The following is a 27,995-nucleotide window of genomic DNA, read 5'->3' as shown; positions in this document are numbered from 1 at the left end:
GTAAGAGCTCTTTTGGGTTTGGTGACTAAATTAGTACTCAACCCCGGAAGCTGGAGATACGCCTCACGCATGCGTGCTTATGGACATCTTCAGCTTGGAAATATTACAATTTTATTGATTTTTCTGTATTTTTGCCCTTATCTTACATTTGTTCTATGCAGAGTTTAAATGAAATAGTTTATCTGTGAATTATCCAGGAACAGTTAAGGTCACAGCGTTCGGAAGATGACGAGGGATAGGTTGGCCGCCCTGAAAGCGGTGGGTATCTCGTATGATTCATTTTATTTCAAGTGCTCGGCACTATGCACTGGAGTGTTTGCTTCAGAATCAAAATGGCCACACCGTATTTAGTTATATTTATTTACTTTTTGGACTTAAATGAATCTGATGTGAAAATATGTTTTGGCTCTAAATTTGATACATAATACATAGTTACGATATAGGCTCTTGTTAAATCCTTGTGCAAGTTGCACCCCGTCGTAGTCAGAGTCGTAGACTTTACATTTGTTGACATAGAAGAAGTGTGTCAACTGCGCTGTGTCTGAGCCATCCAGCTGATACAGAGGCATATCTCGCTCAGTAGTAATACACTGTGAACAAATATTCGCAATGGTGTACCCGTTTTAGGGCGACTGGTTTTCACACACAAAAAAAAAAACTATATATTTATGAAGGAGAAAAATTGCAAGGGCTTTTTTTAAATGAAATTCACTTAAAAGTGAAATTGAGAAGTTGGGTTGTGCTGTGAAAGATCTATCAATTTTTCCTTTGAAAATTTGCAAATAAAATTATTTTAAGAAAATTCATCTCTTTTGGTAGGCATAATACCAAAATATAGATAATTACTTATATTTAAAACATTTTAATTTTTCTCTTTTATCTTGCATCAATAGTTTTTTTTAAGTATGGCAAAATAATGCAAGTTTCTTTTCAGATATGGGCTTGTTTTAGTTTGTTCAGAAACTTTCATACTCTCTATCTGACATATTAAATTCAGGAAGAACATTCAGAAGAGAATCTGTCTGTTGTTGGATGGACCACCATTGTAGAGTTTTTATCTTGAACTAGGATGTAGTTAGTGCTTTCTTTTTCAGCCATAGTTGTGACAGACCATTGGCCATAAATTGATGTCAGCATAGATATACAGGAAAAATTGGGAGATTTTTAATGAAAGCTTGTGATTTTATTGTCTTATTGCCTGCTCAGTTTTATTACCTCCTTATGCTTGTACAGTTGTGTATCAAGTCTCTGAAATTCATTTTTTTTGTGTGAATATATAAATATATATATTTATTTTTCATCATTTTACATAAAGTATTGTATTGTAATGTTACAAGGTAGGTTATTCTAAAATTGATAGCGACTGATTGAATTTCAGTTTTCTCTGATCAATATAATATGAGCAATTTACAGAACTATAGATATAATGAATAAATGTAATATTACCTGCCTATATTACAATTATGTCTTTATACATATACACCAAACTTTTTCTCCCTCGATAATCTCTTGTGTACAAAACAACATCCCTTTAGTGCCTGATGTCAGGTATGGTTCTACACCAAATCAACATTCCTGTCAAGTGATAGTAGCCAACCAGATTTAAACCAGAGTAGATTTTTTCCCCTGAGTTGTTAAGATTGTGTCGTGTTAGCATCATGTTTATCCTGTATACATGAATCTGGGGCATTTCTGCATGTGTACTTTGATTGTGAAATACTTGATATAGAAAGCACTACATTTGGGTTGGCCCTTTCTTAGAAATTGAGGTGACATATAAAATGGCAGAGTTGTGTGATTGTTATGAGGTTGACTCATTTCTGGTGTCAATTTATTAGAGAGAAAAGTAGAGGAATAGAACAATGATAAAATAAAAACAAAAATGACACGAGGCATCACAATACAAATTTAATGGTTGAAGTTTGCACACAGTTTCATGGAGTTACAGAATTATACTGGTATTCTATGGCCACCAACATAATTGTTAATTTAGATAATTGGATCTTAATATTTGTAAGTTTAAGTAATAGCAGAGTCTGAGCAGAAGGTATACACACTTCTTGATATACCAGTAAGTTGAAATTTAACTTACCATTTTCTTTGAAACGTAGAAATTGCAAATATGGCTTAAAAGCAGAACAAGTTCAAAACTAGGCATTGCAGCAAGTCCCTGTTTTTTCTGAAATGTCATGATACATATATTTTTGCAATAAGGTATCCTCACTACATAAGTACTGCAACATACAGAAGCCAAGATTTTTTTTTTTTTTTTGCTTCTCTTTTGTTTGTGTCTCTTCTAGGACTACCTTACTTCTACCCTCACACCTGCTCCTGTAAACAAAGCTGTCCAAAACTGTCAAAGTCATTACTTTCAGTAAAGTTTGTATGTATATTCATTAGAATTTTAAAGACTACTGTTTTCCATGAAAATACAGTAGTACTCATTTATGATACTACTGTATTTTCATGGAAAATACAGTAGTACTCATTTATGATACTAGATAGCCAAATTAACAAAACAATTTGAGCTATCTGGGCTGTCAAGGCATTTGTTGCTGTTACAGCCTTTGATTCGTAATTGTCATGTTTAAGCCATTTTATATTCATGTAGCATATTTATTTTTGATTTTTTTCCCCCTAGGCCCAGAGTGATGAAGATGAAAGCCAAGATGATGTTACAGTTACTTTGGATGGAGGAGGTGGTTTTATGGAAGAATTCTTTGAACAGGTTGGTTTTGAGAAGGGAATATCACCGTAGCATTAGATTAATCAAATTGCACATTATTGTTGGCACCTATAATTGCATTATAGTAAAAGTAATGCTATTAAATTGATCAACGTGCCTGTTTTTTAGGGGATAAAAGATGCAACAGACTGAGCATTTAATGTGTGTTCTTTCATTCATATAGATGTCAACTATGTTTAAAGATGATGAATGAAGTATTTTTAGGTTGACTGTTGGATCTATCCTGAACATTTTCCATGCGTGCCATTGTTGTATCTAAACAATTTACCATCATGAATATGTGTTTGTCGACATTTGCTCATCATGTTGTCTGGCTCACGTGTGTGTGTGCATAAGTGTGTTTTATTCAATATGTTTATCTGGGTAAATTTTCAGCTACTTGGCTGGGACAGAATTTAAGAGTGAGCCTCACTTGTTGTTGTTGACAAAATATCTTGTAAATGGTCTGTGTTGCAGAAACCTATTGGTTTCATGCCCTGAATGTGTGGGCTTTGTGTTGTGACAGTCTTTGAACTGGTGCAATCATCTCAGCTAACAGCAGGTGTGATCAGTCGAATTCTTATCCATTTGTATATGTCGTAATTACCCACCTAATTGAAGCAGTTCATTAATAAAGTAGTAGTGCAGGTTCCCATCTGACCTTCTTCATTGGGAAGTTAGTTGTGTGTGTTTGAATGCTATAGATAAGAAAAGGAGAAATTTTTACAATATTGTCAGATATTTTATACTTCATCTATGAATTTAAGTCAATTATAAGATGTTTATGTCATGTTTTTTACATGAGACAAAAACTGGCTGTTCTGAGATTGGCTTACTTTTAGGATAGTCAGTCATTTACCTTAACATATTATGATATATATAAAATTTATTTTTTGTTCTATTTACTGGATTAAAAGTGATCATCTGAGAAATTCAAAGTAATGGGGTCAACTTGGCAAATATGTACACACTTATGATACAGCATATATGATATTATTATTGATAATGATAATAATATTAATCTTTCATACTTGAAACTCAGGATGAAGCAAAGATTATATTCTTCTAACTATTTGATATACATTAACCAGCACTTCACCAGTTGTAGATGGTTATAATCAGTTTAAATTATGCATAGATGTAACTGCCCAGTCGTTTGTCTGTGGCTGTTGTTTTGGTTTATGGTAAAAAGTACATTGTTTCATTGCCAAATCCCGCCCAAACCCTCTAGCTGTGTTTATAATATGTGCACAGCCTTTTCATAAGAGAATCTCAAGTATGGACAATGATGAAAGATGGCTCTGTTTGTTGCCTTAATCAATGGTAGTGAATTTGCTATCAAGCTAAATGTATCCCTCTCTCCAGAAGGTTCAGTTCAATACAACCTTTCTTTTTCCCATTACACCAGCTGCTGGAATACAAAATCAATAGACAGGAGAGTTTTAGAGAAGCAAATATATCAGAATCTGTGTTGGATCAATTGAAGTTTCAGGTGTTGCCATGATATCTCCCCCAGATTTCACTTTGCTGATTCTCAAATTCATGCCTGTTGATGAATCAGCCAATCTTGATGATTCCGTCATTCATTATGTGAACGTACTAGCCTCATAGGACGTATAGCTCAGTATGCTTCATTTGGAGGTTTCCGGGATAGCTTGTAATTATTGCACAGTCACCATGACAGAGTCCTTTGAAAGATTGATTGAATGTACAGCTCAACTTCAAGTTTGGTTAATTTCATCACATTGATTAAGACCAGAGATAATATGCTATAGACTATGCTATGAGCCTGTTACTTGGAAAATTGATGAATCAACACCTAAGAATTAGCACTTGTAGGAATGATTGTTGAATTATTTCATTGGAACATTTTATATAAAAAATTCATCAAGGAAATTTTAAGGCTTAAGGTTAGCCTAGCCAAATGTAGACTGTTACATCTTCATTACCACACTTGTCAGAATTTGATCTTGAAAAAGCCTCTGTTAGATATTACTTGCTGAAATTTATATTTAAAAAAAGATGTAACATATTTTTATTATCAGGGAATAATGCCATTATAAATGATTTATGCTCAACCTGTGTATGTCAGTAAAATATTGTTCAGATTTACTGCGTCTTCTTACTGTTTTCTAATCCTGTTCAATTAATTATAGTCCTGCACAGGTCTCTAAGGCCCTTTTATCAGTCATTGCCAATGTCACTGCTCCAACATAAAGATAACATAGAATAACTTTGAACATATATGGGCCATATCTTAGGTGGAGTCCCTATATTGAGACATAAATCAGTGGCTATTTATAGTTTTATTCTCACAGTGATCAATATGTACTATTAAGATAGACATGCTGGCCATTGTGAAATATTATGGACTCACTCTATTGTGAGAATTTATATGATTTACAGATAAATGGATGTTTTTTTTACCCAAAACAAATTTTAATCAGTTAAAACCTGGTTAAAACAACAATTAAGTGCCAGGTTTTTTTTTACAGATCTATATATGCTTTGCCTTTTATAACCAAAATGGAGTATCTTTGACATTTGGTAAACATCTAACTTTTTTAACTCAATTAAGGTGACTTTTACTGGAAATGGGTTAGGCCATCATTGGACTAAACTTGTCTGGTCAATTCCAATAAAATTTTACCTTTGGTTGAGCACCTGTATAGTTGGCACTGGCAACAGTGAGAAGTACATCAAAGTCTCTGTCATATCAGTCCACAGATCTCAAATAATGCAGGAATTACTTGGAGAGGGGTGAGATGGGTCAAGCCTCCCGTGAGGTGCTTGGATAAGTAAGTGAATGGTCAGCCTAAACAAGCCCGACATGGTCACAACAGGTATCTCTAGTAACAATTTCTGAACTCGCTAACTTTGGAGTTTGAGTTATGTAAATTTTATATATGCTCTACCTTTTTTATGTGTGTGTGTGTGTGTGTGTGTGTGTGTGTGTGTGTGTGTGTTGATTATAAAGTTGCCACATAAACTCAAACTCAGATTTATCCCCATTTTCCATTTCCCCTCTGACAAGCTTTGCTATGGAGTGGTTATTATATCTAGTGATAGTGCCACTTAAAATTGATTTCATATATAAGAAGATGAATCTTGCTCAAAATTTTATTTGCTCATTAAAAAAATTTTCTTTAAAGAATACCCTTAACATTTTTGCTCAGGAGCATTTTAACACTAACTTACTAGTATCTGTTAAAATGTTTTCTCAGAGAAAAGAAGTCAATCATTAAATATAAAGAACTGCGGTTGTAAATCATAGGAGATAAGTGCCACCAGATGTAGCCTATTGATTGGCATGCCTTGGTCACTGTTCTCATATCGACATTTTCCCCTGGTAGGGTTTATTGTTGTTCTGCAGAGAAAAGTGTTTGGAAAGCCATTTTTAAGGTGTGAATTTCCCAGGAACAGCACATAAAAAGATTATACTTTAGGAGGAAAAGTGCACTTGGCTTGCAACATTAAATGTTTTAACATGACACTTGAACGAAAAAAAAAATACTGATAACCCTTCATTTGTGAATTATATTTCAAACTGCCCTCTACTTTGTATATCGTATTTGCGACTTTTTGCAAATTCTTGCCTTTGAAAATGGATTTATGCTAATCTATTTTGGATTTTGTGATGTATCCATTAATTTTCATTGATTTTTTGGCTGTAATGGCATCATGTTAATTGACGGTAATCTTTCCTGAACATCTTTGCTTGCCAGTTCATTGAATTGATTCTGGATAGCTTGTATATCCAGGAGGGTTAGTTCTCTGATGAAAATTGCTTTTGTTTTGTATATAACAAATAGTATGTCAGGTTAGAATATTGTCCTCCTATAAATAAGTCCATGATTGTTTTCTGAAAATTGCTTACCAATTTTAAGTTAAAATGATTTTGATTTTGCGCTTATTTGTATTTCTGCTGATATATAATTATGCAGTTTTACATATATATTTTGAAAAGTGATATTTCAATTAAAAAAAGATTTTTGGGATTTCTAAAAGTGATCAGCTAGATTATTAAATGACATGGTAAGTGTAGTTAACATGAAGCACAGTCATTTTTTATCCCTGAATATTCTTTAACGTTCTTCAAAATTATGAATAATGCATGAAAGGCTTTCAATAGCATTAGATCCTTCCTTTGAATTGGAATTAAGATCTGGCAGTTTGTCAGTACGACAATTTTATTTATAATCTATCAAAGAAAGTGCACAAATAAACATGCCTAGAGTGGACATCATCATATGACTGGGTCCCCTAGGGAATTTGCTTAAAGCTTTAAGAAAATAGTGACAGATACTGTCAAGATCAATAAACCTAACAAATAGTAATGCAAAATGTTATATGAAGCTTGATGAATGACAGACAATTTTCACTTTTGTAAATCTGGGCTTTTTTTTTAAACTTATCATTAACCTCAAGTAGCCATGCGGTCATGTAAGCTTTTAGAAACTATTCTGATCATCAGAAGTGCTCTCTTGCAAGAACTTGAACTCAAACTCTTTATCAAGCCTCTTCAAGTCTACTTACAGTTAATGCTGGAAAATTCAATAATGCTTCATTTGTAACTGACAGATCCTGTCTGGATTAGACAAATGCTCAAAGTATTGCCAAGTTCTGTTCAATTCTGCTAGGACCAATGTACAATTGAATGTAGTCAAGGTTTTGACATTTATGAAATTACTCCATTTAGATGCAACAAAAAGAAAGATAAATTCCCACTTCTTGTTTTTAATTTCAATTTGTCAAATAAACAAGGATATTTTAATAGTAGAAAAATCTTTGTATCAACAAAAAAATGTCGAAAATAAAAATTTTTTAAGCAAAATTAATTTTGAAAGGAAAATCTTGAATCTACTGGTTGTGCCAAATGATCCCCCCTTTGCCATTTCTCTCATTGGAGTAAAAATCAATCTAAAAAAATTAGTAAAATCTAGTATATATACCCAAGTTTGAAGGAATTATCTTAGAGTACGTTATTCTAACAATATATGTTTTTCTTTTTAGGTTGAAGAAATACGAGGGATGATAGACAAGATAGCTGAAAATGTAGACCAAGTAAAAAAGAAACACAGTGAAATTCTATCTGCTCCAGCCACAAATGAAAGTAAGTGAAAACCCTGTCGTCCATTGCATCTCAGAACAGTAGCAAGTAGAACAAACACAAACTCAAAAACTAATTATTAAGTAAAGAATACCTGTACCTTAATGTATGTCAGAGAAGACCACCAAATTTAACCTCTCAAGGTCACCAAGGTCATGAAACATATTTAGCACATTAAGTTGAGATAGGATTAGATGAAACTACCAAATTTAAAGCAAGGCTCTTGCAGGCCTTCCCAACTACCAGACTCTGCACCAAATGATCCCGAATTCACCGGTAGATCGGACCACATTTCTCATTTTCAAGGTGTGCGTCAGTAGGCATTTCACAGTATCATATCCCAAAACAAATTTTGAGATGAGATGCACTACTTTTCAACCCCGCTGAGAATCATCACTATCACATCGCGTACTAGGCAAGAGCGGTGTCGCGTCTGATACTTCGAAGCGCGTACTGACACACACCTTGAAAACGGGTAATGTGGTCCAATATTATGGTGAATTCAGGATCATTCAGTGCTGAGTCTGGTAGTTGGGTAGGCCTGTCTTGGGAAAGTTCATGCATTGGCCCCCTTGATCTATGTTTCACATTTTTGAGTCAATTTTTTTATATTTTTACTACATGTTGTGTTGCAGTGTGCTTTTATACTGGTAAATTATTAGTGACATCTCATGGCAACTATTTGTAGAAATTATTTGCTACATTAAAAGAACTTACTGCAGGTTTAACTACCTTATGCCATAATTTGAAAATATTCATTTAACCTAAATTTGCACTCCAGACATGATGTTACCAACATTTTAAGATGGATGCTTTGGACTTAAAAAAAAGATAAAAAGTAGTAAATGAAATTTGTGGTTCCTACTTTTGCTCTTTGATCATTCTGTCTAAGAGTTAACACTTAAAGTAAGACAAGTTGATAACTGTAATTGAAATTACCACTTATTCTTGGGTGTTATTCAGTTTGCATTAGCCTACTTTAATTTCTAAATTTGAAAATTATTTTAAAAATTGACTTAGGAACACTATTTTGCTTAATGAAATAGAGAAAACAGAAAACATAAAGAAGCTGTATGTGGATGCTTTCCTGGAAATTTTAATACATGCTGTGAGGCAAGGGTTTTGTCATCCATGATATGGCCATTGATTATTCATTAGTGATATGAACTGGCCTGGCAAGGTAGTGGCAAATCATTCAAGGTTCTATTCAAATCACTTTCACAAAGACACCTGTCGGGGCAAAATGCAGGATTGCAAATTAAGGTCAACTCTCTTTTTTTTTCCATTTCAACTCAAAGCTTTCACTTTGAACAAGAAACAGAAATCAACACGTTTGATCTGTTCTTTAAAAGTCAGCTCTTTACCTCTTCGCCAGATGTGGAGGCAAGCTGTTAACCATTTTGCCATTCAGTATAATCATGTTATGAAAAAAAACATCATCTTGACATTGAGATTTTCTGAGATGGCCCATTTTGGCATTGTGTAGTCTGTGTACCCTTATGAATTCATCAACAGTTTCTTGTTATCTTTATTAAAGTGTAAAATTTGCCAGTCTTTTCACTCTTCCCTATTATAGCTGAAATGACTGATTCTTTCTACTATTTCTATTTGGTTGATACTTAATATTAGCCAGTAAATGGCTATATTCTAATTACCCATATCTGTTTATGTCTGGGATAGCCTTTTTTTTCACAATTAAATGAATTACTAGTACACCAGCATAGCTATATATGTATGTATTGTATGTATGTGTGCGTGTGTATGTATATGTATGTATTGTATGTATGTGTGCGTGTGTATGTATATGTATGTATGTATGTATGTATGTATGTATGTATGTATGTATGTATGTATGTATGTATGTATGTATGTCATGGATATAATACTAATTTCTACTTAAGAAATTTATCCCAATAAAATGGCCTCCTAGCTCTGAGTAAATAGACAAAAAAAGATGGAATCCAAATTCATCAGAGAATAGAAGTGTTCAGGCTTGATCTTTATGAATATTTTCCAGGTAGTTGGGAATTTTTTTTCCACAGAGTAGGCATTGTGTGGTCAAATTGTGTTTTGTTAATCATACTGAATACTACTGCAATATACCTCAATGTCTTCAGTAAATATGCAGATTCCCATCATCACTGGGAAGCAGTCTTTTCACTGCTATTTACCTTCTATAGACCTAGTGTACCAACCCTAGTGCATCACACCACTAAAATCAATAAGTTTTCTCAACTTGAACCACACATCAAGTCCAGAAAACAACCACTCGCCGGCTTCAAGAGATGTATAGATTTATGGGATACTAGAACGATATTTTAGCAGTTTTTAAGTCTCAAGCTATCTGCTTTTGTCTGCTTTTATTTCTGATTGATTGCAAATTTATGTGAGATTGTTTTAACTGCTGTTGATTTTGATATGATAGCAGTTTGTCAAAATGTTTAAACATATTCTTAGGAGATGGATCTTAGCTTTGCAGACAAGCATTGTATGAATATAGAGAAATTGAAGCTACTATGGTATAATATAGGTTCAAACTTTTTATAGATCTGTATTTTGTGACCATGTGTTAAAGGTTTGTACATTAGTCTTAGCTGACCAATATCTATGTCGAATTTTTAAACTAGCATCCTTCACGATTGTGTTATTTCATACTTGTATTCCTATTTTCTTCTTGCTACACAAGACACATTAACAACTAGAAGAGAGCAGCTAACAAGAGAGCAGGTCTCTGCAAAGAAAAAAATGAGAAAAAAAAACTAAAAAAAAAATTGAGACACAGATTCAGTTGAAATTGCAATCAGTTTTTTCCCTGCTAAATAACTTTCTATCCTGAACTTTTAACCACAATTTGCAATGATCTTCTTGAGCTAACTTGTTCAGACACATAGACAAAGCAACAACTAGAAAATGTAACCTTGTAACAACGTGAAAAGTTGCTTGAGATTGATTTACATTTTACTGGATATCTGGGCAAAACCACTATTCTTAATAACGGATAATTAACAACTGATAAACTCTCCTGTGGATAATACAGAAATTGTGAATTTTAACCTTTATGAAAATACTTCGTCAGAGCAGCACGTTCTGGTTATTAGTTGTGCACTATATAAATGAGATTCATCAATGCAGCAGTCCCAGTGCACCAGTTCATTTTAATTTCATGCATTGAAAACAATGCAAGCTTTTACAAATTGGTATATATAGTTGCCATGTGTTGAACACCAGCACCTGTTGGGTGTATCTCCTGCATCTTTAAGTGGAGGTTGCCAATTGAGAATTTATTTTGGTCATTTGTACTCTGAAATGCAGTTTAATTTTGTAAAATCCATCAGCACCATATCTCTTTAAGGAAGTTTAAGTTGATCAGTTGAATATAAATCAATGTTTTATTTATTTATTTATTTATAAGATATTAAAATGTCATTGTTAAATATAAGATCAAGGGACTTTCAACTTAAATCGGCCCTCAAAATGAATTTCCATGATGAGATTCTGAATGTTATATAAGCATTTTGTCAAATGCTTGTGAAGTCTATGCAAATCTTTTGCAGCCATTGTAGTTCCAGATCATATCTAGTTTTTACACATTTCTACACCCAAAATCAGTATTGAATCTAGGCATTTCCAAGAGAGGTTTTATTTTGGTCTATGACTAGGTTCCCACAGATTTAGATCGATCCATCTGGATCGACCTAACTCCCTGGGGGTTCATGCTAAATTGCTGTCAGCTGAGCGCACGAAAGTTAAGTACCGCCTTACAGCTTTTAGTGGGGGGGGGGGGGGGGGGGGGGGGGGGGGGGGGGCAGACATTTATGCCGATTAAACTGACAGCAATCTAGTGTGACAGCCCACAGGGATAGATGGATCTAAAATCTGTGGGAATGCAGTCTATGATAAGTTAATCTAGTACTCATACCTTGCCTTTTGCAGCTCTATGTTCAGCTCTATATACATCCCCACTGTCTCAAATTTAATTTGATTGAAATCAAAAGAAATTAAATGAATGAATAAATAGAATGGGTGCATAGCAACTGCTTTTGCAGTTTACAATATTATGGACACCATGTTCTTATGTTAATTTGCCTGTCGATTTAAAAAGACGCGTTTTGGAACAAAAGCTGAATTTTGTTTTTAAGGGAAAAACGTATGAATTATTCTTTTTTCTTGTGGTTCATCATAATCTTGTCCTTGCTTGTACCTGGCATTTTGTATACTTAATTCTATTCATCTTTTGTGTTCATGCAACTCACTGACTTGGTGTTACAGTGCCTTATCCACTTGACCACATTTGAGCAATGTGTGACTTTGAGAGGCAGATAGCATTACTTTCAAAACATCTTCCAAATCCATTTAAACACACGCAGACAAACAAACACGAATACAAGTCATCTTTGGCCACATTCAGAATAGATGATCTGTTGACCAAGGCTCTATTCCCATAGATTTTAGATCGATCTATCCCCGGGGGGAGTCTCACTAGATTACTTTCAGATAATCCGACTTAAATGTCCGTCCCGCCTACTACAAGCTGGAAGGGGGTAATTAACTTTCGTGTCCGCCCGGCTGACAGCTATTTAGCGTGAACCCCCAGGGAGTTAGGTTGATCTAAAGTAGGTCGATCTAATCTATGGAAATGGGGTGCAAGTTGTCAAATATGGCTGACCCCACTTGAAAGGGATGCTGCTAATTCCCTAATGGTCTCTCCACCGACGACACTTGTCAGCCCTGCAGGGGCCTAGTGATAATCCTCAAAGCCGAGATTTAAACCAGTTAGTCCATGGATCATCTGTTCCGAATGCAACCTTTGCAATTAAAAGGCCAATTGACAGACAGAGATGCATGGAGACACCATAGGCAAAATAAAGAAGGTCCAGAGTGTACAGGTTTCTTGGTATACAACAAGATATATATGGTACTACAATGCCAAAAAAAAAAATACTCCATACATTTTGCATGACTGGTGGTGATGTTCATATGACATTAATTTTTGTATATTTTGACAAATGCTGGGAAATGGCTACCATTATGCAGACTATTATTTTTGTGGAAGTTGGGACTATGTAGTTGCCAGATACAAATTGAATTTGTTTCACAACATGATATGTTCACATATGTGTTAGTACAACCTGTGCATGCAATTGAGGCCTCTGAGCTGTCATATGTGGTATACATAATCATATGTGTAACTTCTTATCTGTAACCCAGTTATAATACTGGAATGTAGTAGCTTCGTGTCTCAGACAATTATATCTACAATTACAATTTCTTACCAAAAGGAGCCAATCTAATCACTTTGCTGCTCCACCTAACACTATTACTGCAAACTCATGTGCCATGCCAAGTTGTGGGGATGGCAAGAATCATAGAAATAGTTAACTTGTCACAAATGGACTGTAAACAAGCCTTTAAGACCAATTTCCAATCTTTGATGAACTGAGCACATCTTTCAACATGTACATTTACAATCATGTCCTCGCACACATCACTCATAAGATATGTAAAGCATTCCATTTAACATAGCATGATGTAAAAATATTAATGATTTGTTGCATTGTTAGGTATAAGTAAGTTCATTGTTTCATTTATTTATTTTGTTATAACAATGCTATTATTTCTTTCTTCAAGTGCGCTTCGATTGTGCAAGGTGTTATTTTAAGTGAAAATGTCTTCTCTTTTCAGAAATCAAAGAAGAATTAGAAGAACTAATGGCTGACATTAAGAAAACAGCAAATAAAGTTAGAGCTAAGTTAAAGGGTAAGCATGCTAATGTTGTTGGAATGTTGCTGATAAAATGCATGCATTGAACCATCTCCCTTTGAAGTTTGAAGCTGCTGTAAAATTTCACCCATTAAGCTGTACCTTAATAAGTCATTAGACAAATTCTCTTTGGACATAATTGTGTCACAGAAGGTATCAATAATTGCTGACTTTGTTAAATGTCAGCTGTATCAGCATTATCTGCCAAACTGTTTACACTCCAGTGCTATCTTATATATGAATAAATTTATATAACTACACACTAAAACATAAGGCTCATGTCCTATGTTTTAAAAAGAGTGACAATTGATTACCTCCACTTAAATTTGTGAACTTTTTCCATATTGTAAGTTTTAAGAATATTAATTTTCCTAAATTTGCTATATACTATATATATTTGAAAACTGTTTAATATTAAAGTTTGTACTTCTGTAAATTGTGTACAAAGAGCTGTCAAAGTTAAAAGAAACTTCCTTAAACTATGCAACCATTATATTTGCTGATTTTTGTTTCAGTTATTGACCAAAATATAGAACAAGAAGAACATTCCAACAAATCTTCAGCAGATCTTAGGATACGAAAGACACAGGTTGGCATTATAGGCACTAGACTTCACCAGCACGGTGATATTTTTGCATCAATTGTAGAAAGAGTCATAAAAAATTGGATAATAAATGTATTTTTTTAAAGGAAAAAGCAAAATTTTTACATCAATTCAACTTACAGTTTTACCCTAGAGCATTTTAAGTGATACCTAACTCTTAAATTTTCTTTTCCTTTTGTATATTTTACTTGTTGAAAGTAAGATGTCCTGTTTTTGAAACGCTTGAAAGACATTGAATTAAACTAGATATTGAATTCATTATAATGACTCATATTGTACATTTAGGTGTTGTTGTTCACATTATATGGGCCCTCTTCATGGGCACGAGGAGGCAGCTTAAAGGCATTGTCTGTGTTCGCCTTTTATCGTGGCTTGCAGCTTCATTCAGTAATTTGTTCATTTTTAGTATTCTACCATCTCACGCAAATTTATTGAAGTGATGAAAGTGTACAACAAAGCACAAGTTGACTACAGAGAGGGTTGTAAGGCCAGGATTAAGAGGCAGATGGAAATCAGTAAGCTTTGAGCTCTGTGTGTTTTCCAACTCGACCATGACGTTTATTTTCATATGTATTTTCTCTGCCATTTTAGCAATTCCACAGACTATAGGAGATGTTTCTTTAATTTATCTATTTATTTTATTCTTATCTTTTTCATTTCAGCTTTGTGTAACAGTTTTTATGTGTTTATGTTTTGTTTTTATTCAACCATTATTCTGTATTCCTTTATGTAGTGCTGTCTACTGATTTTAATTATCCTTTTGTTTTCCTGACTTGTTTGATTTTAGCACGCCACATTATCACGTAAATTTGTGGAAGTTATGAATGAGTACAACGCGTGTCAGGTTGACTACCGTGACCGCTGCAAAGCACGCATCCAGCGACAGTTGGAAATCAGTAAGCCACCAGACATTCTTCAGATCGAAAACATTTTGTTTCAAGCTGAGGGCAGTTAGATTAGTCTATTTGTTTTTTTTATGTACAGACACAGATGTGTTTGTACATATAGCGGTCACCTGCATCTGTCATTCCCACATTATGTGATATTGCATCAGAATTTAAGAAAACCCTATTAAAAGAAAACCATGTTACTTATGATTCTCAAATTTACAAAAAAAGAAAAAAAAAAAAAAGAAAAGAAAAGAAAAACATAGAACTAAAATGCAGCCTGAGCTAGAAAAGCCATCTAACTGGCTTCTTTTTCTGGAATTTTTACATGTTTGTGAAATTTTCATTTTTCATACATTGGCATTTTCAAAGTTTGACTTTAGATCTCCCACAGGCATGTAGCTGAATTGTAATCAAATTTTCTAAATGTCCATATTATTTATAGTATATAATTGAAAAATTGGTGTTAATTACACCTTTAATCATTATGTAATGTTGCATCAGAATTGACTAAAACCTACTTTGTGCACTGCCACCACAAACATTATGAAAAGAAAACTGTTATTTATTATTTTTTTAACTTTCAAGAATGATTCTTAGGATTGACATAAAGCTGAAATTAGAAAACCAGACTTTTCTTGTGTTTTCGAAGTGTGAGCTTGAACTCTCATGAGACTGAAGCCTTATGCTTGTTACACATTTTTACCTACATCAGTATTACCCATTGTGCATAATTAAAATTTGATGTTGACATTGCAACTAAGCATAATGTATTATTGCATTAGAATTGACAGTAGCTTATTTTGTGCTTTATTATTTTCTACTTTTTTGTCTGTACATTTGACAGCTTTGCTGCCTTGGTTTATTTTTCTCATTCATAATCCTCTTAACTTGAAACACAAATTTTTGATTTGAATCACTTGAACAGAGTTGATTGAAGAGTGTTACATTAGAAATTTTTGTTTTGAAACATGGCCGTTACTTACAGTATTTGTAGTAGAAAATCTAGAACGCAATTTAATCGAAATATGTTGTTAATTGCTCTGACAGCATGGCTTTAACATTAAGCAAGAAGTGTTAAGTGGATTTCACGTAATTGCTTTGCTGGCTAATGAGGGTTTCCATCCTATGTCAAAGTATAATCAAACCTGTTTTGCTTTTGCATGATCCCCATACCTGCCCTCTTACACTCCCTAGCACATATTGCATACACATCATTATTCATAGTTCAAAAGACTGGGTTTAGGTTGTGTGTGTAACACAAAAAGTCAAGTTAATTTAGAGACTGTGAACAAATTGAAGATGGTAGCCTCATTACAGGGGATGCCATCACTATGGACTGTGTAGTTCTTTTTTTTTTTTTTTTTTTTTGCAATGGAAGGGAGTCCTACTCTTTTTGCATAAATCATTCATTATATATATTTGTGAGGGTCAATAACTATGGAACTTTTGTTTAGCATGTGCACTTTAAACTATCTTTTATTTTATTATATTGGTTCGTTCTATGACACTTTCATTGTTTTGAGAAAAAACAATTAATTCACAGTTGCTTGATCTTACATTCTTGGGCTGTGCAATATTATCTATCACAGTATCATAATGTTATATTCATTTATTTATTTATTTTACTTCTTGAGTGGGCTTCTTTTACTTCTTAACACTGCATTGGAACTTTTGATTTTTTTCACAATGCACAGAAATCTTTGTACTGTACCACTTTTTCACCTCGGGTCATTCTTTATTTTGGTCACTGTAGTCATATCGGAATATGAAAATTTTATTGTAACAGATGCACTTAAATATGAATTTATGTGTGTGTGTATAAATATAAATATAAGATATTTGTCTCCATTATTTTACTTTGAGCATGATTTTTTTCACTAAAGCACAGCTATGCCTTCATATTTTCCTTCTCAGAAGAAAGAAGAAACACATAATTGTTTTTTGTTTAATGTAGAGGCAAAGGTTCTTTTTTTTTTTCTTTTGGAGAATCAGTGGCATAAATATCAAAATGAAAACAAAATTCATTTCTATAAGCAATTTTGTGTAAACACTTGCCCAGCCATGCATTTAAACTGGTTCAGCATTACACTCTTTTCAAAGAACGGGACTTCAGGTGTTAAGAAAAACATCACCATTTCACAAACTTTCATTTTTTGGCAAAGATGATGGGCTCAAATCATATATGATACAGCCTCAATCTTTTTTAAACTAATATCTGTTTAGTAATAGCAGTGTCAACCTAATATTTCAGCTGGCAGGTCAACAACTAATGATGAATTAGAAGACATGTTAGAATCTGGGAACCCTGCAATATTTACACAAGGAGTAAGTAAGAAAGACTCTTATTAGGAGAGGGTCTTTTTTGTTGTCAGTTGAACATTTGAAAAACAGTTTTTTTTAGCTTTAAGGATAGGCGGAAGAATTAACCAATACAAACAGACCCTTGGTTACCGACAGGTTACAAGCAAGTAGTTTGTATGTTGATTTGTTCAGAATTCCAATACAAATATGCCATCTACATTATTCTACTTGGTGTGTTACAAAATATATTTTACTTTCCACATGTATTGCAGTGGTGTATATGAAATAAACTTTATTAATGGTTTAAAAATTATAATTTCATTAGCAAGGGCCTTAAGGCTACTACACACCTTACTCACCAATTTTAACTGTGCACACAACTCTGTGACATTGTTCGTATCTTTAAAAATTCATAACTCTGGGCCTGTCTTTATGATGCAATTTAGTTTTGGTAATTTTTGCGATATCTTTGAAATTAGACGGAACTTTGGCAACAATAAGTAATTACAGATTGTAATGATCTCTTTGCTTCTAGATCGATGATAGTGATAGACAAGATTCTACTTTAGGTGTATTTAGTTTGATTTTGATACCTGATCCTTAAGTCATTATCTGTATGTTATTATGATAAATCTAAATTTGAATTTTACTACTTCATTGTTTTACCTCTTATGAGTGTTTTTTTTTCCATGTTTTAGATCATTATGGAAACAGAACAGGCAAAAAGATCCCTTGCAGACATAGAAGCAAGACATAATGATATCATAAAATTAGAAAACAGTATAAAAGAACTCCATGACATGTTCATGGATATGGCTATGTTGGTTGAACAGCAGGTAGGTTAGCACTTTGCTTTCTTCTTGAAAATTGCTTGTAGTTGGCCTAGATTTTATGCTGGACAGTTATTTTTAGATTACAGAAAGTGAGGATTACTTCATCCTGTTGTGCTAATGAAACTTCCTATGTTTTGGGGCTTCAAATCAAAACAGGAGGCACCTTCTTGGGTTGCTGCCAAATGTAAACTTATGATTTGTTGACTTAATTTACTCCCCTTGCTGTTATGAATGGTGAATATTGAAAAAAATTTTAGAAATTAAAATATATTTCAATGAAATAATCCTGATAAAATGAGTTTTAAATTAAGTAATGCCATTTAGTGGAAAGCAGTGTTACTGTTTGTTTCTTTGATATTTTCTCACTTTGATGAGCCTTTGTATGTATCCTCCACCCAACTTGTCCTGTGTTCCAGGGGGAAATGATTGACAGAATAGAGTACAATGTGGATCAGTCAGTAGACTACATTGAAACTGCTAAACAAGACACAAAGAAAGCAGTGAAATACCAAAGCAAAGCTCGACGGGTAAGTGTGCAGGGTTCGGGTTAGAGAGGTAAGATGAACCATCAGTGGTCTATACACTTGCTCTGCACTGACCTGACAGATTTCAGGGTATTCCCAGCTTTCAAACGATGGATACACACCTAGGGTTCGTGTGTCTTTGTTTTTCCATTATCTGTGATACAGCAAATATTGGGTAAATGCTGAACAAGGGATCTGTGGGGATTATCGAGATATGTTTTTTAGTAGCCAGATTGTAATAGGCCATTGATGGTTGAGTGGGCTATGGTCTTTGATGGGTGGGGGTTGTAACAGACCAAGGTAAGTATCCTGTTTCTGTTTACTGTTGACTCTTTCAGTGTTCTTGGCAGCTGTTCACACAGATCATGGTGGTCATGAACATACTTGGCTGTGGACATTATGGGCTTGAAGTTTTGGATTTAATTTTGAATTTATCACAAGTTCAACCTAAGTTGTTATTTTGATTTTACTTCTCTGTTATTATTATTATTTTTTTTTATTATTGTTTTTTTTTTTTTTATGTTACACAAATTTTTTGTTCGATTGGATTCTATTTTGTAACATCATCAGTTGTATAGATTAACTTGGAAGGTTGAGTTTTGCTAACATGTCAAAAAAAGGCAACCTCTTTTTTGTTTCATTCTTTTGGTTTATAGTGATACTGAAAAGAAAACAAGAAAGGAAAGAGTAAAAAAAAAAAGAAAATGACCCAAAGAAAAAAAGCTTAATTGAAGCAAATTTACACACAGCCAATTAATTAATTTATATGTTAGAATGACTCAAGAAATGGACTTGCAATCAGTCCAGTTGACATACATACATTTTTTTATGTACTTGCATGTTTCTCTTGGTGGTGAAAAAAACTAACACACTTTAACGTAGTTTATACTAATTATACTAATTAAGCAGACAGTTAGATGACAACATGTAGAAATAATCTAGAAAAAAATGAAAGAATAAGATTTGATTCTTCTATATGTCATAAATGTTCTTATTTTCTCGATATATACAACTTTTTCATCCTGTGGTGCTGTTTCTTTTCAAAACTGGCATTCCTTAAGACTTGCTGATGGAGCTTGATCCTTTGCAAAGTTTGATTTCTCTTCTTCTGCATCAAGGTGATGGAGATTTATGACAGTACAATTGATTTTGAATGAATATTAACAGAATTTTTAATAATTTTTTATGAGATATTAAAAATTGGTTTCAAAACCCTCAGTTTTTCAGTAGAAACCATTAAATAGTACATTTTGGTTAACCCTAAATTGTTTCTTAGAGGTGACAGCATTTCAGAAATGACTTTGAATTTTTGATTTCTGACAAAACTGCAAATAACTGATTATAGTAGTAGGACTATTGTCACTTGATATGGGCTTGTGCTGTACTGGTTAGACACCTATTTTAAGGAAAATAAAAACATTTGAATTAAAAACTGTAACTCTTTGCTATAATTTTCTGCTGTTTTATACCCCCAAAGAGAACATGCAAGTGAGAGTTTCCGACCATTTCTTTCTTCTGTTATCATACTTAACATCCAAGTTGATTTATGAATTTAGTACTTCTTAAAATACATATATATGTGTGTGCATATATTTTCTATAGTCATCATTATTGTTGTTTTTGCTTATCTTCTTTGTCTATGTTGTCTTCTTTTGTTGCAGAAAAAGTTCCTGCTCATCATATGTTGTGCAGTTATCCTCCTAGCGATTATCTTTATTATCATTCTCTCTGTGTGCCTAAGTGGTAACCGATGTGGTGGTAATAGTAGCTAGCACCTTTGCCACAACTTTTGGTAATTATTACCTCTTTTATTTATTTATTTTTTTTTTTTTTATTTAACTTTTTTTTTTTTGTATTTGATACGTTGCATATTTTTGTACAGTTTAGATTGATTTTAGTGAACAAATTGATTTGGTGCCACAGATCAACCCAAGATATATTTTCAAATGAAATTAGGATCTAAGAGTGTCTGTCCTCGTGAAGCAGAGAAAGGAAGTGTGCTTTGTACTTTTTCCTGCTGTGGATGAATTCTCTGGAATACCTGGTGTGGATTCTTGATGGCTGATCTTAATTTTTCACATTCTAGATTGAAATGCGTTGATTGCCATTGTTATCACCTCTTAAGTGCTAATCTTTTCCTCAAGAAAACATTTCCTCTGGCATATCACCATTGCGGTTCCCTTTTCAATATTCATTATGCTTTATATATATGGGCAATATGTTTGTGTGCATATGTACAGATCTTGGTGTGAAAAAAACCCACTGTGTGCTACACTTAACCTTGTTCATCTCTGTCAATTGTACCACACACCTTTGTCTGACATGTAGCCTATCTAGATACTTTATTATAGGGAAACCGCATGCTATGCACTTTTCTGATAAACCAATATATACCTTGCTATAATTCCATAAATATACCTATTACTTGTGATTGGTTTCAGAGTGGTGTTGAACTGTGTCTTGTCTTGCCTTTGCATTCTGTGTGTATATACCTTTAATAATATCAGATGTAGAGGTGCTAAGTCTCAATACAATAAGGATGCTGGGAGGGATGATAAATAGAGGTATTGATAGCTGTAACAGTTCCCAGTCCTTATTTCCCATCTATTTCTATTTATCGGCACTATATGTGATATGTCTATAAAAGCAATATTTGACCCTCAGTCAATCAAATGCTAGAAATGTTTTAAAATCAAAGAGAATACCTTGGAAAACCTCCTTTTTTACATGTGCCTTGTCTTGAATTCTTATTTTTGGATTTTTATGAAATATTGTTTGTGATTATTAGAAAAAAACTTCATCTTGCACCTGTGGACCAGTTGACTGTTTTTTGTATGTAGCAGTCAATTAACCTTACAAAAAAATTACTCTTTAAAATTTTGGATATGTTTTAGCCACAGGGTCTACCACAGAATACCTCCATCCCTTGCCTTAGTAGCATATGGCTTTTAATTCTTTGTAGAGCTTAAGTTTAGGTTGTGTTGCTTGTGGTTGATTGAAATAGTTGCTCTGACGCACATCATATTCAGGACAGTTTTGATAACTTTAGGAAATAGGTTTTTGATAGTACTCCACCCACTCCCACCAAAACTGCATTATCTCTCTTTTGAGTAAAGCAGTTAGGACAGTGGGAAGTGGGTGGGTTAAAATGGAGGTATTGAGCCCCCAAGCATAAATTTCATCTTGAAATGAGAAGGTCTGAAATCAAATCTTCTGCTTTTAAAAGTTTGCACAAAATCAGCTTTAGCTTTGACTGACCTGAATGTGACCATAGTGATTAGTGTGATTGTGTATGGAACAATAAATTTGGGGAGCCTGGAAATGTGGCCCTTTGATTTTCATTATCTCATCAAAGCATGAACCAGCATTAAAACTTGTCTGCCTTTCATTTCTTAATCAAATATGGCAATTTTGAGTAGTACATTTTCTAATACTTTTGTCATAATTTCATCTGGTTATTATTAATTAGTCTGTTATCTAGAGTATTTTGAATGATATAGGCTCACCGGGCATCCTTTTACTTAATCAACGATGGTTATAAATTACCTGTAGTCACTTTGTGTCCATCTAAGGCAGCAGAGCTGTATTTGTTTTCCTGTCTGCTGTTTTAATGGAAGGCATTTCATGGGTGGGATGGGGTATGGGTTGCTTACAGGTGAGCCTATGTCCAGTAATATGCTATTGTATCCTTGGACAAATGTCTTGGGATGCTATAAAATATGGAAAGTCTGACTCCTTATCAATATCAGATTTTTTTTTTTTTTGAAAACTTTTAATTGGATTTTTTAATGGAATTTTTTTTTCTTTTTGAAAAATTGAAATGTGGAATAGATGCATTTTTAAATTAAATGAGCCTTGAGAATTTGAATAAAGCTGTGCTCAATTTGTGGATGAATTTAAATGTCAAGTGAAAACTCTGTTTGTCATTATATCCATAAACAGACAACAGTTATTGTTCAAAAATATCACTTTGCAAAAATATCACTTTTTGTTTATGTAATTTTCTCATCATAGTCAGGCTTAGTCTGAGTGATACTAGTATGTTGCTTTGCAACAAAAATGTGTAGTTTTGATATTTAATTTATATTGCACTTTCTTATCGTATATTATGTATTTTCATTTGACTGTAATTTAAGTTCTTTTTATTTTCATTTATTTTTTCAGAAAAAGATTATGATGATAATTTGCTGCGTGGTGTTACTAGGAGTTATAGCCCTCATCATTGGTATCTCAGTTGGCGTCATGTGATTATTGCACGCTATTTCGACACATTACTGCATGTATGTTGCCTGCAGATCTGGCATGATGAGGATTTTGGACGTTGTTTTGGGGGATCAAAGTGCCAATATTGGGGCATTCCCTGTGGCTTAGACCTTATGGAAATCCAAGACTAGAGAAAATAAAAAAGAAAGAAGAAAAAAGAAAGAAAAAGGAAGAACTGACTGGTGTAGATTGCAAAAAAAAATTTTTTTAGAAATATTATTGAAAAATAAATTAATTCCAGAAGCCAGGACTCTTTTATGCAGACTGTTTCCCTAGATCCCAGTGTAAATAGCCCAGAACCTCCTGCCTGTGATTTCTTTATATCCTCATTGTATATCTAATTACTGTACTCAGAAACTTGTATATAATATCATTGATTGTATAAGTGGTAATGTCTATCACGTTATGGTAATGCTACTAAACTTGGTGTAAGGAAAGTTGTTCCAAGTTTTCATAGTAGCAGATCAGGTGTCCCTCCTTTGGACTTAAAGTTCACTGGACTTGTACAGTTACCATATTGATCCAGTTCTATGAAGTGTTCATACCGACTAGAAAACGGGATGACTCAGTGTGAGTTGCTTGTGAAGAGACAATACATCATAGTATGGTTGGTAATTTAGATGTTTTTGCTTAAAGGTTCACTTTTATGGCATTATACTTCAGTTTGAAAGCTTTTCTAAGAATAGCTTCACCATTAGACTGTTGTACTTGTGCATTTTTGAAGAAGGACTTGCTTTGCTGTTTGAGTGCATTTGAGGGGGGAGAACGGCTGTTCTGAGATTCAGACATGCAAGTGTCTTACAGTATACTAGTATTTGCCTCGAGTTGTTTCTTTGGGATACTGAATATGCTTTAAAAAGGATAAGGATAGCCAAGTTTTTTTCTTTTTTTTTTCTTTTTTTTCTGCCACTTTCAAGAATATCTGTATGTGTATGAACTCCAAAGTTTAACATTCCTGGATAAGGATTCCAACAATTGCCTCTATTTTTTTATAATTCATCTTAAATTGTTTAACTGAAATACAAATTTTATTTCTCTCCAACCGAAATGTACCCATGTTGCATCTAGTTTCATAAAATTTGTTTTATTAGAAAACCTAGAAAGACCGTGAGCCATCAGGGGTTTACATATCAACATGGTGTGGTTCGTAGGAGCGGATAATTTTCAGACATATTTTGTTACAGTTTTCAAATAGACATGAGCACTAGGATTCATAAATGTATGATGAATCCACAAATGTATGTTTATTGGTTCAAACAAATTTGATTGGCTATCCTTTGTCTAAGTTAAACTTCTTGTGGAAAATACCAAGCTAGGTTTCTTTATCAGTCAAATTTGGCACTATGCTCAGAAAATGCAGTTGCTTTTTATAACATTATGTTTGTAATATTTTTTGTATGAAGTACTGAGGACTGGAAGATTATTTTAGCTATTATGTTAACTATCTTGCAATTTTATAAGTGTATTAGCTATATACATATTAATATATATATAATATATACACGTGTGTTTGTAAATGTAAATAAGTTTAAACTTATTATCTATTGATGATTTTTTGTTTTTTTTTTAAATCAAATTTTTGATTACAGGTATAGGTTTCTCTCATGAAGAATATAAATTGGTAATGTTAAATAGTTGTATCTCGTGAAGATTATATGGAAATATTGTCACTGTGTACTACATAAAAGAAAGTGGCATAAATAGTTCAAACATTAATGTAAATGTTCAAATATTAGATGTGATTTTTATTCAGCAAGTGGTAGCTGAAGTATCATGAATCAACCGAAGTACACTCGGCACCCCACCCACCGACTTAGTTCAAGTATTAATTGTATTATAACAGGTAGATGTGGGTTGGATCCTGAGAGAAAGTTGTAATTGTCAGTTTCAAGGGGTTTTATTTTATCTTATTTTTTTTCACTTAAATCACAGGTTTGAAAGAAAAATAAAAGCAAATTTATGTGAAGGATTATAATTTTTTATTTATTTTTTTATTTTTTCAATGTAACATGCAATTTTAAGTTTAAAGTACAACACATCCTTCCTTGGAAATATCTTGACAGCTTTGGTGTCAACAAGTAGAAGTTATATTGTGTAAGTGGCATTTTGCAGTATATTCTTATCAGGACTTGTGTCCGTCCTCCAACTATGAAGTTGCTGCCAGAGACATGTCTGACATGTCTTGCTTCATGGCAAAAAGTAAGTCTATTTTGCTCCATGTCTTTATCCCAACACCCACGTAAGTCAGCTTGAAACCAAAACATAATTATAATTGTCGAATGATAATATAGCACAGTTCTTGATATTTCATATCCAATACAGGCATAAAACGTGGCATTGGTAAAATCTTTTTTAACTCTAAAGATCACCTTTAGATGTAGACCACTGGTCTGTTGTGTGTTTCTTGATTGTAATTCATAAATAGCTGTCGATTTTATGTATTGCATTTAAGTCCTTTTTGATTTTCTTTAAAAGGATCACTTGTTGTATTAGAATTGTGGTGCTTAGAAGTAGTTCTGTACCTGGTGTGTTGCTACGCAGTCAGAATGTGGACCAGTTGGTGTTTGTTTCATGTGAGAAATGAACTGTACAGATTGCAATTATAGTGTTTTTGAAATGTGGATAAATTCAGAAAGTTTTAAAGTTTTTTTTTTTCTTTCAATAAAAATATTATTTAAGTTGATTAAGTTGTAGCTAGGTTGAGTATGCAGATTTTTAAAATCACAATATAACTTTCATTTCAAATGTATGTGGATTGTATAGCTACATGATTTATTTGTTTTTAATGTAGGAGATTATTAGCTAATTCTTTCTAGAAACGTGAATTACTGTGTAATGAGATATTTTTGTTGATGCAATTATGTTGAATTATTTGTAAACATAAGTTCATGAGTTGATGCCATTGCTGGTGGATAGAATTGCTGTATTGATCACATTGTGAAATAAAAATAACTTGCACAAGTAGTTTTTAGCTTAGAAGAAAGTGCACAGTGTGTGTAATCTAAAGTGATAAGTGTGTATTTTTCACTATACCACGTCATGATAATTTAGACCATACCAATAGACTGATGTAACCTCTGTGCTTGGTTTTCAGAACCAAGTACCAATTTATGATTTTTATAATGTGTTGATGATGCAGTGTTTTTGTGCGGAAAGTATGTATAGATATATTTTAAAATAGAGGGAAATGTTAATTTTGGAGATACTTTAGTCAATGAGCCCGAATTCAGCCATACGATGTGAGCACTTAGTTTGTCAGTTTGCTAATCGTTTCTAAAATTAAATTTGAAAGAAAATTTTAGGTAGTATCAAAAGGACAGGACTTTATAGAGCAATTATTTATATTCAGATTTAAAACAATATATACTGGACTGTTCTAAATGAATATCTTATTTTGGACAGTTACTTCGTTTATGAATTGGAAGGGTAAAATCTTGATTCAAAAAGAGATCAGGTATGATTTTGTAGTATCAACATTATAATTTATAGTTGGGCCATTTATGCTTTAATACTTAGGAATAAAAACTGAATGCTTTTAGGTAAAGGCCTTCTAATGATCTATAGGGTGCGTTCAAAATATAAAAGTGCAATTTTTTTAATAATTGTAAACTCAACAATAAAAATAATGTTTAAATATACATGAATGTTTTGTGTGACTGTACTGTAGTTATAGATCCTTTCTGGAGGAAAGCGGGTGTGCAGTATGGAAGACAGTTACTTGAGTGGAAATAAATTGTTTTGTCTCAGATTATTTCTTATATTTTTCTGTGTTCTTCATACGCTAAGCCAAAACCAGATTTAAAGTAATTGAATTTTGAAATGGTGAGAAATCGTGGCTGGTGGTGAAGGTTGTGGTAGCTCCATTTTTGATGGGTATCTGTACAACCTGTCCTAACTGCCCTTTGTTTTATGAGGAACATCTTGACTTGGAAGCAATAAGTATGGCTTTTAAATGTATATATTCCTGCTTCACTGGTTCATATTTTATTATATTGGCATCCTGACTTGCAAATGAAATCAAACAACAGGATGCCCTTTGACGTAATAGATGAAATGCTTTAATTTCCAAGGAGGCCCCTGAAGGAAATTGGTTTTAGTAATTTCAGAATTATCACACCATGCAGACAGCTGTTTTGTATATAGTAGAATGGGAAAGTTAAGCTAAATATTAGTATGCCCCATGGATGTGACTAGTATTTGTGGAGGAGACAATCATCAAAAAATTTGTTTTATATTTGCTGACGGGAATGGGATTGTTGCATTTAAATTTTACATGGTTTGTGGAACAGTTTTACCCCTTACCCTGGATCAAACCATGTTGGAGTCAATAAATCATCTGTGTCTGTCTGTGTTATCACAAAATCCATGGCTGTCACCATCCAACACATTTATTAACACCATGATTATCAAACAATCTTTATTTCACTTTAGATTTATGAAAGGCTTTTTCTTTTTTGGCAAAAAGGCACGTGGAGTTTTTTAAAGTCAACATGATAGCATTATTTTCACGAAAGTTTTTAATACTCTATTTCTTTATCTTTTTATTTTATTGCATAAATTGTTGGTAACGTTAACACCAGAACTGCCATTTTTGTTCTGGTCTCTTTTTGCATTTCTGTATCACATCAGTTTGACTGGTCATAACATGAAATTACACAATGAGATGGTTTACTTTCCCGGCTCTGTTGTGCCAATCAAAAACAAACCATTTTTAGCACACTGGCTCCATTTTGGTGGCCTTTTTTGCATGCATTTTTGCAATGTTTACAAAGTACCAAACCATATTTTTGTGTTGCTGGAGCTTTGGTAGATAAAGATTGAGGTTGAAAATCTGCATGATTGGCTAATTTCCTGAAAAGGCATTGGCCTATTTTGTGGTGTTTTGCAATCCTGCAGTAGAATACATTTGTTCTCTTCAACCCATTACGTTGTGTTATAGAGGGGGCTGTTACATGTTAAATTTGCTGGTTGGTAGAAAGCTGCGA

The 27,995-nt window shown here is 33.3% G+C and overlaps 1 protein-coding gene across 3 annotated transcripts; it reads left to right on the top strand.

The window, feature by feature from the left end:
* Positions 1-44: 44 nt before the first annotated feature.
* Positions 45-26,761, top strand: LOC106160337 (syntaxin). Of its 3 annotated transcripts, none has more exons than XM_087002826.1 (11): positions 45-258; positions 2,642-2,728; positions 7,739-7,838; positions 13,518-13,592; positions 14,111-14,184; positions 14,606-14,714; positions 17,341-17,414; positions 18,089-18,226; positions 18,640-18,750; positions 20,409-20,539; positions 22,912-26,761. In XM_087002826.1, exons 1-10 carry the CDS (start codon positions 226-228, stop codon positions 20,517-20,519), a joined length of 912 nt encoding a protein of 303 aa, XP_086858952.1. In that variant the 5' UTR covers positions 45-225; the 3' UTR covers positions 20,520-20,539; positions 22,912-26,761. The 3 variants fall into 3 exon arrangements, with proteins under 3 accessions (XP_086858952.1, XP_086858951.1, XP_086858953.1); XM_087002825.1 differs by lacking the exon at positions 14,606-14,714 and adding an exon at positions 14,987-15,095 and having other exon boundaries at positions 49-258; XM_087002827.1 differs by lacking the exons at positions 14,606-14,714; positions 20,409-20,539 and adding an exon at positions 14,987-15,095 and having other exon boundaries at positions 49-258.
* Positions 26,762-27,995: the final 1,234 nt, after the last annotated feature.

The sequence above is a fragment of the Lingula anatina genome, chromosome 1, assembly GCF_051362555.1.
Source record: "Lingula anatina isolate TDL-2025a chromosome 1, LinAna3.0, whole genome shotgun sequence".
Lineage (NCBI taxonomy): Eukaryota > Metazoa > Brachiopoda > Lingulata > Lingulida > Lingulidae > Lingula > Lingula anatina.
This window is presented reverse-complemented; position numbering and strand designations above follow the sequence as displayed.